Raw genomic sequence first — 14,992 nt, forward strand, 5'->3', positions numbered from 1 at the left:
TTTTTTTATTTTAAATTAATATTTTTTAATATATTGATATGAAAAATATTTTTTTTTAAAATAAAAAAAATATTATTTTGATATATTTTTAAATTAAAATCACTTTAAAAAATAACCGTAACTACACTCTCAAACAGGCTCTAAAAATATAAATACACTGTTTGTTTTTGTAGTATAATACAGAAGTATATTAAAAAATAGATGATTTTTTAAAAATTAATTATTTTTTATATTTTTAAATTGTTTAATGTGATAATATTAAAAATAAATTTTAATAAATAACCCTTACCGAGCTCCAAACTGTAACCTAAAACGACTACTAAAACTGTTGCAATTCCAACCTTGGTTTGTCGTGGTAGGACACCCGGCAAATGGAACCCATTCGATCGGAAACAGAGAGGTTCTCCATGACAATTGTTGAACCAATGCAAGAAACTTGGCATTCTGATTTTCCGAGTGGTGGGTCATTCAGATGGATACATCTATTGCTATCCCTTGCTTGTACTTTTTGTGTCCCTGCAGAATCCAAGTTCATTATTCAAGAGAAAAAAGACCCTTGAATTTTTTCTCAAGAACTCCTCCTATATCGAATTAAGAAGGAAATTTAATGACACCCGAGCCCAATCTTAAGGATTAGACAACATGATATATTTGTAAGAATATGTGTGTAAACTCCCATGAATTGTTTTTTGGACAGAACAACATTCATTATCTTTCAGTCTTTAAGAATGACACAAAGTGCATATTCTCGTGCCTGTTATTCTCTCAATTGACGGGACCGTACAGCCTTTCTTGATTTCCCTCCAAGGACAAACATTGCCGCAATTTCTACATATTTTGGCAAAAAAAAAAAAATACAAACAAACACAACAGCAAAACAATACAGAAATTATTCCTTTTTAGAGTTTAAGTCAGCACAAACATGTTTTACTAACCCTTGAATCTTGCTGTTGTATACAATCGATCTAAGTTGAAATGGAGAAGGGTTTCTCAATTATTCATCAAACGCCTCGTGTGTGTGTGTGTGTAGGTCAGCATTATTGTTGGATTTGCATAGGCTAATAGCTTGCTCATGACAATACACATGATGGTACCTTGAACATAGCTAAAAAGACTAGAACCAGCTTCTAAGATATAATAGTTATATGTGCTTTTCTATGCTTGTTTCAAAACATAACAGCTAATTAACCTATATATATATATAGATAACAAACTGTTTTCGAGTTCTTCAATGATGAGAAAAAAATAAAGATCTTGATTGTGGGGAGTGTGTTAAAAGGAAAGACAAACAAAAGTCTCGAGCTTTGCAGGCATTCCATCCATAATTCCCTTCTCTCCACCATCAAATGTCGGATCACATGCTGTTTTCTTGGTGAGGTCAACAACTCATTCTCTTAAAATCTTCTAATCAAATGTAACCAAAGAAACTAGGGAATGTTGATTGATGGCCATAAGAATCATGAAAAAGAAAAAAACACAAAAGTTGCACAAAGTATCGATCAATTATACAAGAAAGAAACAAAGTGAAAAGACAAACCCAGGAATCAAGTAAAATTAAGTAGTGAAACCAGGTAAAGTATAAAGTGATTCTTTAGCTCCAAGTATTATAATACTTAAGAAAGGATTTTGTTTTTTATAAGCTGGTTTGGTTAGTTGTGGGGCACAGTAAAGGAAGAGAAACCAGTGAATTATTGTCTGATGAAGACATGAGCTGCTTTTGGATCCGAGTTTAGTTGAAAAGAGCTTTGGTCAGTGTTGCAGAAGACAGCAGAAATATCTAATATCATTTCCATGAGCATGCTTTAAGTTTCGAGTAATTGAATAATTAACAAATAGAAAATGCCATCAAGACGAGGGGATTCTATCCCTTGACTCCCCGATTAGGCATGCCAACTATTTAATTCACTTGCATCTTCTCAATTTCTCGTATTTGTTTTTGCTTCTGCGGTTATAGTTTAATTTGTTTAGCTGATTGAATCAGCAACATTATTAATTAAGCTTACTAATGTGAAATCCATGAGATTTTTCTTTGAAAAAACAGAGTAAATAGAGGGAGGAGGAGGAGTAGAGTTAGATCAACTGCTCATTCAAACACCATTCGATCCAGCCATAAAAATTTGAGAATTAATCAGTCAAGACCCCTTTGAGCTGTAAGGCTTAAATCTCAGTTCCTTTGGGTCAATGAATTAGCTTTGTCCTGATTTTTTTTTTTTTATATTGCACTTTTTCAAGAAAAAATGGATGGAAAAAGATTTTGAAAAATAACACCGACTGACAGATTGCGCTGTTAGAATCAGAGCATTTAACTGGCTGCGCTGTTAGGACCAGTCAAAGAAAAGACAAGAAAGGAACATAGGTAGAAGACAATCAATATAGCATGAATCATTTACCTGAAAATCACCAGTTAGAAAGAATTACATGAACGTTAGGGCAAAAACCAATATTGAAAAGACTGTTGCCGTGTTAATGCCTGTATTCAGATCAGTACACGAGTTTGACACCCTCCTTTTATTAGCTCTACTTTTTTAAAAGGAGAAAAAACGATTTATTTCTTCCTTATAAAGCTAAATGTATAAAATGATACAAGTTTTAACCATATGGAATACCTGCACCGCCATAAAAGGGGCTAACACGAGCAGGATTTATCTCAAGTTCAGAAAAGCGAACCCTATCCTTCGAGTTAGTGCTCTACCCTTTCACAGCACCATGTTGTTGATGCCCTGAAAACCATTCAGCGGGCCACCGTTTTGGTCTAATAGCCTCAACCTTTGGGAATCTCAGTTGAGCCTTCTGCAACCTCATTCTCAATTCTCCATAGCAGGTAATTTTTCTCTTTTGTTTTATTGCCAGACTCAACCGAAGGTGCTGTAACATCCAAAATAGTTGGGGAAAAATGAAATTAAAACTAAAAAAATAACTATTGATTTAATCAGTCAGAAAGTTTAATGCACAATGAACTCTTCAGCCTCATAGCCTGTGTGCTGTTGTATATTAACATCAAGCAACCAATGAAGGCTAAGAAAACCCACGAATTTCATTGGATGGAAAGAACCCCCTGAAACCAAGACAATCTCGTCTAGGATCCCTAAACCATTGCCATCCAACATCATTCCCATGTGAAGATGACATTGCAGAACGATCAACCCCAGAGCCCCAGCCAAAACTAGCTGCCTCTGGCAATTTCAACATTAGACCTTAACCGGTATCTGCAGAATCGAAAATAAGTTAATGCTTACACTGCCACTTGAAAAGAAAAGCCCATCATGGATCCAAATTATCCACCACCATCATTCCACAAAGCAGTGAGGATGCAAGGACAATTTTTGGAAAATATTTCTCCAAACATCAGATCAAGCCTGAGTATAGTAACGTCTGTGCAAATGAGACATCCATGACTGATGACTGATCCCTAAATAGCACCTGCGTGCAAAATCCAGCCAAAAAAATCTTTCAAGGTTCTGAGGGTGGGTGCATGTGCATGTGCACGTGAGACATTCATTACTGATACCTACATAGCTCCTAAAACCCCACCCTCTCTTCTTCCTTTGCAGTTTTTTTTTTTTTTTTTGGGGGGGGGGGGGTGGGGGTGGGGGTGCATCAGCTACTCCAATTTAGAAGAAAAAATAAACAACAACCACTAAGTTACAATTTTGAAAGTTGAAAAATCTTGTCCTTAACTTACACGGCCAGAACCTTTTATTGCAACCAAGTATGGCTATGAACATTAAATCAAACAACTGTGTAAGAATATATCTCCTCGATCCAACATCACTATAACCCGCAAACCAAGAAGCATGCCCGCCCCCTTCAGTTCATCTCCTACTTGCGCAAGGTTCTTTCTTTTCGCCAGCTAAAAGGGCCAAATCAATTGAAATAGTATGTTACAACAATCAAACTTTCTCTAAAAACTAAAAAATCTCACAATGAAGTGTCCAAATAAGAGAAACAGATCACTTACTTTTTAAAAGTCTGCAATAGCTCATCAAGAACAGAGCTATCCACATCAGCAAACAACTCCAAATCCCCACAAGGACCTGACCCGGACCCATCAAGCTTCTCTTCACCTCGGGGCTTTCTGTATAAAAACAAATCAGACAAGAACCTCCCTTATGGAGTCGAAAACGCAGCGTACATAGGAGGGACAGAGACAGAAGCCAAATTCGGAGTTGGGCACATACGACGTTGTCTGCTAGGGAGTTTCACTTAATTTTTTAACATTGTGTGTTAAAAAACCTTGTAAGAACTTGATTGTGTCTGGACCACTGAACCGAATTACAGAACGGGGTTTTAAGAAGGAGACAAGAGGACCTGTGCGTGTGTTTGTTTAAGACGTGGTAGTTTTTGGCGAAGATTGATTTGAAAAGACTCATTTTTTTAATTATTTTTTTGGGGGGGTTGTTTATTAGATTTTATGGGATTATGCTGTGGTTGTAATGATGGGGATTGAGCTTCTATGACAACTTGAATTTGATTACTGTCTGCTAGCGAAGTAAGAAGTGGAACTCAATTATACTTACATACCCCACGAGCTAGATGCTCGGGTTGCTGACACGTGCGTTGCGGACCCAGTGAATGATGTCACGTGCATTAAAATTCTTCATGAATTGAATTTCTCGTTAAAATTATAATTCTCAAAAACTGTGAAATAACGAATCAAAATTTGACCCTTCTTTTTAAGCAAACAAGCTGCACAATTTTCTTTCTAAAATCAACTTTACCAAAGGAAAACGAAGAGGTTGTTTGGGGTTGTGATGTAATAGTTGTTTTATAATTTTATATTTAAAATTATTTTTTTATATTTTTAAATCATTTTGATGTAATGTATTAATATAAAAATAATAAAAATAATTTTAATATATTTTTAAATAAAAAATTATAATACTTTAAACACTCCTTGAGAAAAACATACACCTCCTAATCATTAACCTTAATAGGATTTGATTAAAAAGATTCATAGACTAGGTATGGAGAATTAGATTTACTAAGTGGTTATTAATTTGAAATTAATTAGATTTAAAAAATTAGATTTTAACCATCTAGTAAATGGTTTAATAATAAGAGCTTAAAATTAAAGGATTTACTTCCCTGTGGTCTTAAATTTGAGTTATGTAAATGATTATTAAAGATTTATATTGTTGTTAATTTTTGAATTCATAAAATTAATTGAAATACATATAAACTGATCTCGATATTTATATTAATAAAAAAAAATGTGGAATTTAATTAATTTATTCATCTTCTTGTTTGTAAATGATAGAACATCCAGGAAACTTTTATTCAATTTTACTACTACTTGACATGACAAGTGACATAAAAATAAAGAGCCATGGGAATGAGCCGTTAAATACAAATTCAAGGAAAAAGGGAAGTAGAGAAATGCTTCAGTGCTGAACCATTAGATGATTATATTTCGAATTTTATATTTGGAAGCATTCAAAATTCTGACAATTGTCTTCAGTGTAGAACTTTTCATGATCATCTCAAGTCTATTAAATGGTACACTTCCCTTCATTCCCACCTCACCAAACTCAGCTCCCACTTGTCACTCCACAGGCACAAACATACAACCCAGAGAGAGAGAGAGTTGCCTGAAATACTGTGAGTTGCTAGAAATGGCCATGAACCACCTCTTATCATATGATCATGACGACGACGACGACTACATTGACATGGAAGTAAGCTCATACTCCACCTTCTTCTGCCAATCTATAGGCTCGCCTCCATTCCCAAAAGAGTTCGAGTTCCAAAAGTCCACAGCTTCACTAGAAAAAGACACCACAACTTCCCCAGCTGACGAGCTCTTCTACAAAGGCAAGCTCCTTCCCCTTCACCTTCCTCCACGTTTACAAATGGTAGAGAAAATCCTAGAAAACTCTAACTCTTCATATGATCATAGAAAAGACACATTTGAAGAATTCTTCAGCACCCCGCTAATGACGACTGCCCCTACACCGACTTCGACCAGCACTCCTTTTGAATCCTGCAATATTTCACCTGCCGAGTCTTGTTATGTCAGTAGAGAACTAAATCCAGAAGAGTATCTCTTTGAATATTCAAGTGAAACTGGTGGTTTTATCGATGAAAACCCAAAACCGTCTTGGACCAAAAAGCTTAATCTGATCAAACAGTCCTCACTTAGCTCAAAACTGAAGGCTTCCCGGGCTTACCTCAAGTCTTTGTTCGGTAAGTCTGGTTGCTCGGATGATTCATGTACAGTGGCTTCAAAAGTTGCAGATGAAGTGACAGTTTCAAAAGCCAAAGAGACTTCGAACAAATATGTGAAGCCAGCAAAGAAGACGCCTTGTGGGCAAATCCAGAAAGATAAATACCAAACTTCAACTACTGCATTGCAGAACAAACAAAGGATCAGCGAGGACGGTAGTGGTCGCTTCCACAGGAGATCATTCTCAATGTCCATCAAACGGTATTCAACAAAGAAGTCTTCATCATCATCTGACTCGTCATCATCTTCAAGCTCGACTAGTTCAAATGGGTTTCATCGGCTGCCATTTCTGAAGAGAAGCAGCAGTGCAAAATCCGAGATAGAGAATCCAATCCAGGGAGCAATTGCACATTGCAAACAGTCCCAGCAGCTGTTCCATTCGAGGAAGACTGTAAATGAAGCCAAGTTATACTCATTATCAGCTTCCAGAATTTCCATATGTGATGAACAAGAAAGGCCAGTTCTTTGCAGAGGCTGATCTTCACCTATAACAAAAAAGAAAGCATAAATTATAACCTAGTTTCCAATGCTTTCCTTTCTCTGGTTGTGCTATATTTATCGTACGTCTATCCTTTGTTCGGGGAAGGAGTAAAACTCTTAATGCCTGTGTTTTAACTGCTAGATCAGACCATGCTGCTGTAGTTTCTGAAAACGCCCAATAAATTCTCGTTTCCTTAAAGCGCCAAGGTATAATGAGCACGGCTATATGTGGTAATGAGTGCTAGCGAATTAGGTACTTCTCAAGAGAATGCCAAAGCTTTTTACTCGCTAGTCACGATGAAATAAACAATGTAGCATTATTCATCTTGAAGCCAAATGCCAAAGATAAAAACGAGTAAATCATACAAGCTGAAAATCAAACACATGTTTTTAACATATGCAGGGTTATATTCCCTTCTTATAAAATACCAGCAGTTTTGAAGAGCATCGTGACAGGTTTCCAGTTTTCAGGGGAGAATAGAACTTCAAGAATCCTGATCTCAACTCTCTAAGTATATTTTCCCAGAGGTATAGGATTTTACTTGGCCCTCGGCTAACCTAAAATGTTTCTTTAAGATTAGTACTTTTACCATTAATTGTTTCAATGACAAGGAGAAGAAAATCAATCTTCTTACCATCATTAAGTTCCTCTAGTAATTTGACATTGCTTGCCTGTAAAGTATAGATGAATCTCACTATAAGCATTCATTTGAAAACCCTAAAGCAAGAAAAGTGGAAAGTAATGCAGATGAGGCAAAGTTGAACATCATTATGTCAAGCCAATGATAGGATGACGGATCTAATCATGATTAGGATTGAAAAAAAAAACCCCACCTGTCTGCCTCTTAATCGCAACTAAGAGACACCTACCTGTATTTAATATGTAAACAAGGAATAGTGATTCCAGATAGGAAAAAAATAATAATAATAATAAGAAGAAGAAGCACGGTCTCTTCCAACAAAATACATAAAAGGTTAATTACAAGATGTGGAAAGGGATACAGTAGCCAGTCCCTATACATGCCCAGGGTGCTCTATGTCAAGCCTACTGAGTTCAGTAGAGAAAGATACACTACAAGCACGTCAAATGAGAAACAAGAAATCTGCAGGCGGCTCGTTTCCCTTCTTTTAATTTTCTTAGTGGGTGTACTAGACCTTAAAATAAGTGAACATGTCAGCTAGAATTTTGGCAAGATTAGAGCCAAAGAAAGCAGTGAAAAGGCTAATTGATGTTGTTGAGCACTAAGGGATGCCACAAAGCATATATTATCAAACACTTTTCCCCACCCAACTTCCTGGTTTTTCTACAAGGAGAAGTAAAGGTAGGCGGCCTCACATACCTACTGGAAACCAATTAAATATGTTGCAATAAACCAAGATCTACCACTTCACATGCCTATTTGGCTAATTAGAAATTACAAATCTAAGTTCTGTGGGTGATTAAGAGGTTAATGCACTCGATCTCACTATCGCACTATCTTATGATTCGGTGTTGAATTGTTTTTAGGGAAAGAAGACATGATCACAGCCCCATCAAGAATCGCCCACTGCTATTGCCACACAGGTTATAAAATCAGAACAAAAATCACATCCATGTCTATTGGCAGTTGGGTAAGATAGTCTAGGTGAAGTTCGAACAACTACAAAGTTTATTTCATATGGGTCTTGCAACACATTTGATAACACACCGAGAAAGGAAAAGGCAAGACCGGACAGCTTGCTTGGTGGGCTGGGTGGCCTCCTCTTTGCTGTGCCTGTCCGGTCAGCTTAAGTGGGAGTTTGCCCAGCCCCTAGACCGGACAGCAAGCTGTCCGGTCACATGAGGTTGGGCCACGGCTTCACATGATTAGGCCGAAATGCAATGCTAGAATGGAAACTCATCGGGGCCCGAAAGAATCGCCGGGAACACCTTTAACTATTGATTCTTAATGGCCACTTCCGGTCACTAGAAGCCATCCCTTTAGCTATAGAGCTGGAAAAACGCAGATTAAAATGGTCAGGAGAGGTTGGCAGCAAGAATCACAGGTTGTTGCCCTCATGCAATAGCATATCAGCAAGCATAAAAGCGAAGATCTGGAAACAAATCAGGACGCGTGTTTAGGCTGCAATCGAAGCACTATCTGTAGTCAGGAATGTAATAAAGGTGTAAGATATCTGAGCTAGAAACCGTAATGCTTTTACTCTGTGGCTTATGCATACCTTGTTTGCCATTCTTTACAAAGATTAGTAATTGACAAACATTCGAGTTCCAAGTTTCACTCCTGTTTTGCGGACCTCATTGCATTAAGAGTATATTTGTTTTTACTTTTTAAAAAATGATTCTGAAAAAGTTATTAAAAAAATGAAAATTTTCTTTTATAATTATGAATTGTTTTGATGTAGTGATATTAAAAATAATTTTTTTAATAAAAAAAATATTTTAATATATTTTCAAGTAAATAATACTTTAAAAAATAACCATTACTATAATTTAAGGCTCTAGAATCTCTCACAAACACCACCTAACAATTTAAGGCTCAGATGTATAATATAGTTTATATATATTTTCGTAGGCACTAAATATTCTTTGGTGATTTGTGGTTAAATTTTGCGTCAAGGACACCAGGCACCAACTCTATTTTCTTTCTTTATTTGTTTTTTCTTCTTTACTCGAGGGACCTTTCATGGCGTCAAGGAAGGAGTTAAAAAATGCTAGGACAAGGAAAAACCTAGGCCTAGTTAAGAACCATCCTGCTCGAAAACAACATCAAGTCCATGATATCTGATCTGTTACAAGTGATGTACCATCAAATAAATATATTCCATTTGACAGCAGCAATTTAATACAAATCCCACTCTCATTCCCAGTGAAGGAAGGTGGCCGGAAATTACCTTATGATCGAAACACACACAAAAAGGGTCAGTTAACACAAACCCTATACAGTACTTGTATTCTTGTAAGAATCATAGTTTAATTTTATATTCAAGGGGAACAGGAGCGCCCCATAATTTGCAGATGCGTTTTTTGTGTCCCTAGCACTATCAGAAACTTGGTTTCTCAGATGAAAGATTTACTTAGGCTAATTAGCAATCCTCAAAGCATTGAGACATTTTCTCTAGAAGAAAGTCTCACCACTATGAAATAGTACTAGGAATGGTGGGTTTTTTTTTATCCTGATCCTCTTTCAACTGCAGAGGCCTTCGAATTTCATCCTTGCATTCCCAGATATCATCAACTTTGGGCTCGGGAAAGATGTCATCCGCTAACATGAATAGAAGTAACTTTTGAAAGAAATACTTTTTATTAGCCATAAAACTTTCGGTTACCTGCTGTACTCCCATTGTTTCTGGTGTACAATTGCCAAAAGTTGCAAATTCACACATTAAAGGGCGTAAATTCGGTCAACTTCTGAATTGGAAAACTCCGAGTTATGGTGCCCAGAATTCGATCCACTTCTCCTTGAATGCTTATCCCTTTTCCTCATTGAGCGAATCCTCTTCGACTTCACCACATAATAAGTCATGGTTCCAAGAACTGCAGTCATTATAACACCGCCAACAATTGTAATTAACACTGCAGCCCATTCATGTTTACGGCCAACCACTATGTAAGAGGAGGCCATAAAAGCCACTGATGTGCACACGGAAGCCAACCACATCAATTTGTTAATCACTTCCACTACCCGCCTCTCAGCTTTTGTCTCACCTCTGACCAAAGTAATTTGAACCACCACAACAGCCAAGGATGTAAAGAGGGCAATGGCATTAAAGATGAAGAAAATTTTGAAAGAAGCATGGCTCACCACCACAGCCATCCCACTATCGAAATCACCACCAGGTACAGTGAAGATCGCTGCAAAAGCAACGGTTGCAAATAGCACTGCGACCACAGTTACAGAGTTGGTGGCATTGTTGATCCCTTCACGGTGTAATTTTCTAAGCTCTTTTGAAATATTATGCACATTCTTGTTGGTCCTTCTGGTTTGTTCCAGCTGGGTGTGAACATCATTCTTAATTTGAGCGACAGTTTTCCTCAACTCATCCTTTGGTTGGTTGAGTTCATTAGCTCTAAGAGCACCATAGCGAGAAAGACACTCCTTTATATCTGATGATTCTTCAGAAAGGACAAGCTCTTCTGCTATATCAAGCGCTGTTTTGTGGTCTCTGGTCAGAGCATTAACGTTGGTGTCAGGAAGCAATAACAACTCATTCACTATCTGCAAAAGAAGAGCCAACCTTGAGATGTTAGTTAATCCGCTAAAAGCAATTTGATTGTTATTATTTTTAGAATTCGTGGTGTATTTTAAAAAGGGAGATGGAAACTGATGAGCAATCCATATAATACCAGAACCTAAGTGGGTTGGGTGTGTGTGTCATAACATAGAAAGAATTACACATGGGAAAACCCGCCAGCATGATGCATGCATTTCTAGAATACATAATCAAAATTAAAAATTGAGATTGCATTCTGACACAAATATTGCTTGTAGTTTTGGGAGGGAGAAAGATTAAAAATTATCACCTCTGCTCTCTTCTTCCTTGTTGCTGCATGTAATGCTGTATTGCCAAACTTGTCCGGAAGCATCACAATCGCAGCATCTGCGTCGAGAAGCAATTTCACCACCTCGCAGCTCTGCCCTTTTACAGCCATATGCAAAGCAGTCTGCCCTTTCTTGTCAGTCCTTCGTGCTAACTGGGGATCTTTGCTAAGCAATGCTTTTACAATATCTACATGTCCCTGGCGGGCAGCTAAATGCAAGGCATTTTTCCCATTAGATCTAGAAATCTCCAATAAGCTACCATCCTTTGACAGTAATTCGATGACTACTGCAGTATGCCCTCTTGTAGCGGCAGATACAAGAGGAGTTGTATTCGATGGGCCATGTGTTTGGCTCAGGCTGGGATCGTGATCTAGTAGCACTTGGACAATGGCTGTAATAAAAGTATTATAGTGAGCACATCTTCCCTAGGATTTTTATAAAATGTTATAGCTAATGGGAAAACTGTAGCATACATCAAGATTTTTGTGGCATCAGATTTCACTGTGAGACTTCTTACAGAAATAAGATACCAAAACATTACCCCCAAGACTAAAAGTGTTGATTTAAAAGTAGAGGCATGATTGAAACCAGTGCTAGAACTTTTCTGGGAAGGAGTGAAAGGACGATGATTCTTGAAATGGAATTTTCCTAAAGATGAGACATGCTCTATGGACTATAGCCCTGGGAAAGCCACTTCCAGACATAATCATCTTTCTAATTATATTCCAGTTTTCTCTTTTGAACTTAAGAGATTACTTATGATGCTCATGATTCACTAGCAACATGACTAAGATTATTTCCAGTAAAGATCAAGACTATCCAAGCTTGCTTGATGGCCAAGAAGGATGATTCATCGTGGTTATGGCACTTTTAATATGGCCGCTTGAATTTCAATGGCTTGAGGACACTTTATTAGAAGCAAATGATGATTGGCCTAGGTCAAATTAATTTCTTTATTCTAGTATATGATAAAAAAAATACAAAAATTGATTAATCCTCAGCCCAATACTGAAGGATCAAAATCAATAAAAAACCTCATACTAAATGATGAAATTAAGAAGGAAAAAAAAAGGTAATAGAAAAGAGTATAGTCGTGCTAGGATATCTTTCATTTTCTTCGTAAGTGGTTAGATGTGAAGTTCTTATAATAGCATAACAAAATATACTTCATCATTTGAGGGGTGGAGGAGATCTTATAAACAAACTACTGAACCCAATTCACCATATTTGCTTCATATCTTCTCAAGGAAACAGAAGGACAGAAAGCTACATCATCTACTTTATTGAAGAATCATAATATACCATGAACCTTAAGACTCATCATAAAAAAACCACAAGTAACCAAAAAGCCAGATTGCTTGAGATATATGGGATTGTTTTATGGAAAAGATAATGTAAGTAATAATTGAGCTACCTATAATTGCAAGATAATATACTGCCATCAAGCAACACCTAATTACAAACAATCAAAATCTACAAATTTGTGTGCAACGGGGAAATGCGAAAAGCTTAGAATATTACCATGGTGCCCTTGGACGGCAGCAATATGCAACGGATCATACCCAGACCTATTCTTCCTCGTGAGGCACTCCTTATTCGAATATTTCAGTAACTCCGTAACCACCTCAAGATGCCCTTTATCTGCGGCAGTGAACAGCGCAGTCTCCCCTAACTCATTCACCTCATTAACCACCGATGCCCTTATGTCTGCAACCTCAGCATCAAAATCAGCTCCACTAAAAGTCCCCACCATTTGCGAATTAATATCATCAAGTATCCGCTGCACATCAGCCAAATTGCCACGCTGAGCCGCCAGATGGAGCTCAGTATCGTTGTGGCGACCAGTAACTTGTTTTACATACTTCTTCTTTCCTGCTTGATCAATTCGTTTGCCGGAATTCGACAAAACTAAAGCTGGGGCAGTTGATGTTGAAGATGGTGATGGTGTCTGTGATGGGTCGGTAAGAGGGTCTTGGTTTAGTTGCGGCTGCACTAATCCCTTCTCTAAATCCCTCTCCAACCCTACAAAAATCCATCAATTTATCAATCACAGAGATTATGCAAAGTCAAACTAATACTACTACAAAAATTGTTCTTTTTACTCTGCTTTGTTTCAAGTGAAAAAGGATATAGAAAGATAATATTGTTCTCGGAGAAAATGGAAAAAACTTTATATGGGCTGTAATAAGACACATGATTTGCTAGATTCAAGGATGTAACATTCTATTAGAATTCAGCAACCCAATTTTTCTAGTTCCATTTCCTTCAAAATCGGGCAGATTTAGGTTTGAATTTAAAAGAATATTTATATGCATCTCAAAAAGCAAAAAAAAGGTAAATTGATCAGGGAAAATTCAAAAGTCTCTTTGACTCAAGGGAAAATCACAAAGAACCAGAAAAATTAAATCTTTGTTCCGATTACTACTGAATTTAGCTGCAAAATACATCACTTTTTCGTACCATCAAACAAGCAAACAAAGCAAATGAATAAGTAAATAAAAAGATCAGAAGAAGCAAGAAAATACATGAAGGGATGCTGATCTTTGACCATTAGATAAAATCTAGAGGCATAAATCGATGTGTGAATAGATTAGTACAGTACCTTCTTCCATTGGTGAAGCCATGGTTAGTTAGAACTTGGAACTTGCTGGTGAAGTTGGAAAGAAGAGAGAGAATGAGCGTATGTGTGAGAGATTGTACTAATAAGAGATTAGACAAGTCAAAAGAAAGTTCGTGGAAGGAAGAGAGCATGAGCGTGTAACATTCTTCGATGTTGCTTTTGTCTGTTTCACTCCGAAAAGCATTTGGGAGTAACTACCCTCTTCTTACCGAATCATCTTTTGATTTGTGTTTGGTTTTACACCGTATTTAGAATTATATGTTGTTGTTTTTTAAAGTATTTTTTATTTAAAAAAATATATTAATAATATTTTTTTATTTTTTTAAAATTATTTTTAAATCAATACATCAAAATAATTTGAAAAAATCAAAAATATATTAATTCAAAGTAAAAAAAAAATTAAAATTTTTTTGAAAGTGCTTTTAAAAAACACTTTCAAACACCCTCTTAATTTAAATAAATAAAAAATACTCATTCTATTAAATTTAATTAGAGCAGTATGTGATCTACTCGAATCGTTTGAAAATAGATGAGGTCGATATCAAAAATACTCTGTTTGATAAAAAATAATTAACACGATATCCATAAATTAACTCAATACCTAAGTTTTCTTCGAACGGATCTGAAACAATGCTGTTCGTTTCAGACAAGAAGTCGTTTTTTTTTCTTGGTATGATATTTGTTGGATTTTACTTGGGAGCCGTCATCCAAGGCAGGTGTATCTGTACATCAATTAAATTTGCTCTTTACTTGCCCCTCCTCCTCCTCCTCCTCCTCCTCCTCCTCCTCCTCCTCCTCCTTCTTCTTTTTGCTGTTGGAGTTTTTTTTTTAATATTTTTTTGTTTTAAAATGTTTTAAAATAATATTTTTATTATTATTATTATTTAAAAATTATTTTTAGCACCAATATATTAAAACAATCTAAAAAAAAATTTAAATAAAAAAAATTTAAAATTTTTATGAAACGTTTTTTAAAACACCATTCTAAATAACCCTAAATGAAAATCCTAGAAGTTAAATGGGTGAATCGCAAGCGTTACAGTTGAGTGATTTTTTTGGACCAGTTTTCAAGTATGATATATTCTCTTCTTTAATTTAAATAAAAATTGTTCATTCGCACCAAAATTGAAATGTGCAAGAATTCTTGCG

General features: G+C 36.3%; 2 protein-coding genes and 1 pseudogene across 2 annotated transcripts; 1 reads left to right on the plus strand and 2 right to left on the minus strand.

Annotated features, from left to right (window-relative positions):
• Positions 1–2,371: 2,371 nt before the first annotated feature.
• On the minus strand, positions 2,372–4,501 carry LOC118052230 (putative transferase At4g12130, mitochondrial; annotated as a pseudogene).
• A 924-nt stretch (positions 4,502–5,425) lies between these two features.
• Positions 5,426–6,902, plus strand: LOC118052219 (probable membrane-associated kinase regulator 4). Its single transcript, XM_035063107.2, has one exon. The coding sequence runs from the start codon at positions 5,472–5,474 to the stop codon at positions 6,699–6,701; it is 1,230 nt and encodes a 409-aa protein (XP_034918998.1). The 5' UTR covers positions 5,426–5,471; the 3' UTR covers positions 6,702–6,902.
• Positions 6,903–9,965: 3,063 nt separating this feature from the next.
• LOC118052217 (ankyrin repeat-containing protein ITN1) lies at positions 9,966–14,022 on the minus strand. Its single transcript, XM_035063105.2, has 4 exons — positions 13,826–14,022; positions 12,745–13,245; positions 11,205–11,614; positions 9,966–10,899 (listed from the first exon to the last, which is right to left on the minus strand). Exons 1-4 carry the CDS (start codon positions 13,845–13,847, stop codon positions 10,066–10,068), a joined length of 1,767 nt encoding a protein of 588 aa, XP_034918996.1. The 5' UTR covers positions 13,848–14,022; the 3' UTR covers positions 9,966–10,065.
• Positions 14,023–14,992: the final 970 nt, after the last annotated feature.

Source organism: Populus alba, chromosome 8, assembly GCF_005239225.2.
Source record: "Populus alba chromosome 8, ASM523922v2, whole genome shotgun sequence".
NCBI classification, from domain to species: domain Eukaryota; kingdom Viridiplantae; phylum Streptophyta; class Magnoliopsida; order Malpighiales; family Salicaceae; genus Populus; species Populus alba.

What these genes read in the sequence shown, in the direction of transcription:
- LOC118052219 (XM_035063107.2), top strand. Translation starts at nt 5,472, where the DNA reads ATGATCATCTCAAGTCTATTAAATGGTACACTTCCCTTCATTCCCACC.
- LOC118052217 (XM_035063105.2), bottom strand. Translation starts at nt 13,847, where the DNA reads ATGGCTTCACCAATGGAAGAAG. An exon ending in GGCTTCACCAATGGAAGAAG is followed by an intron (nt 13,246 to 13,825) that starts GTACTGTACTAA and finishes GGATTTTTGTAG; the next exon opens with GGTTGGAGAGGGATTTAGAG. An exon ending in TGCCGTCCAAGGGCACCATG is followed by an intron (nt 11,615 to 12,744) that starts GTAATATTCTAA and finishes CTTTTATTACAG; the next exon opens with CCATTGTCCAAGTGCTACTA.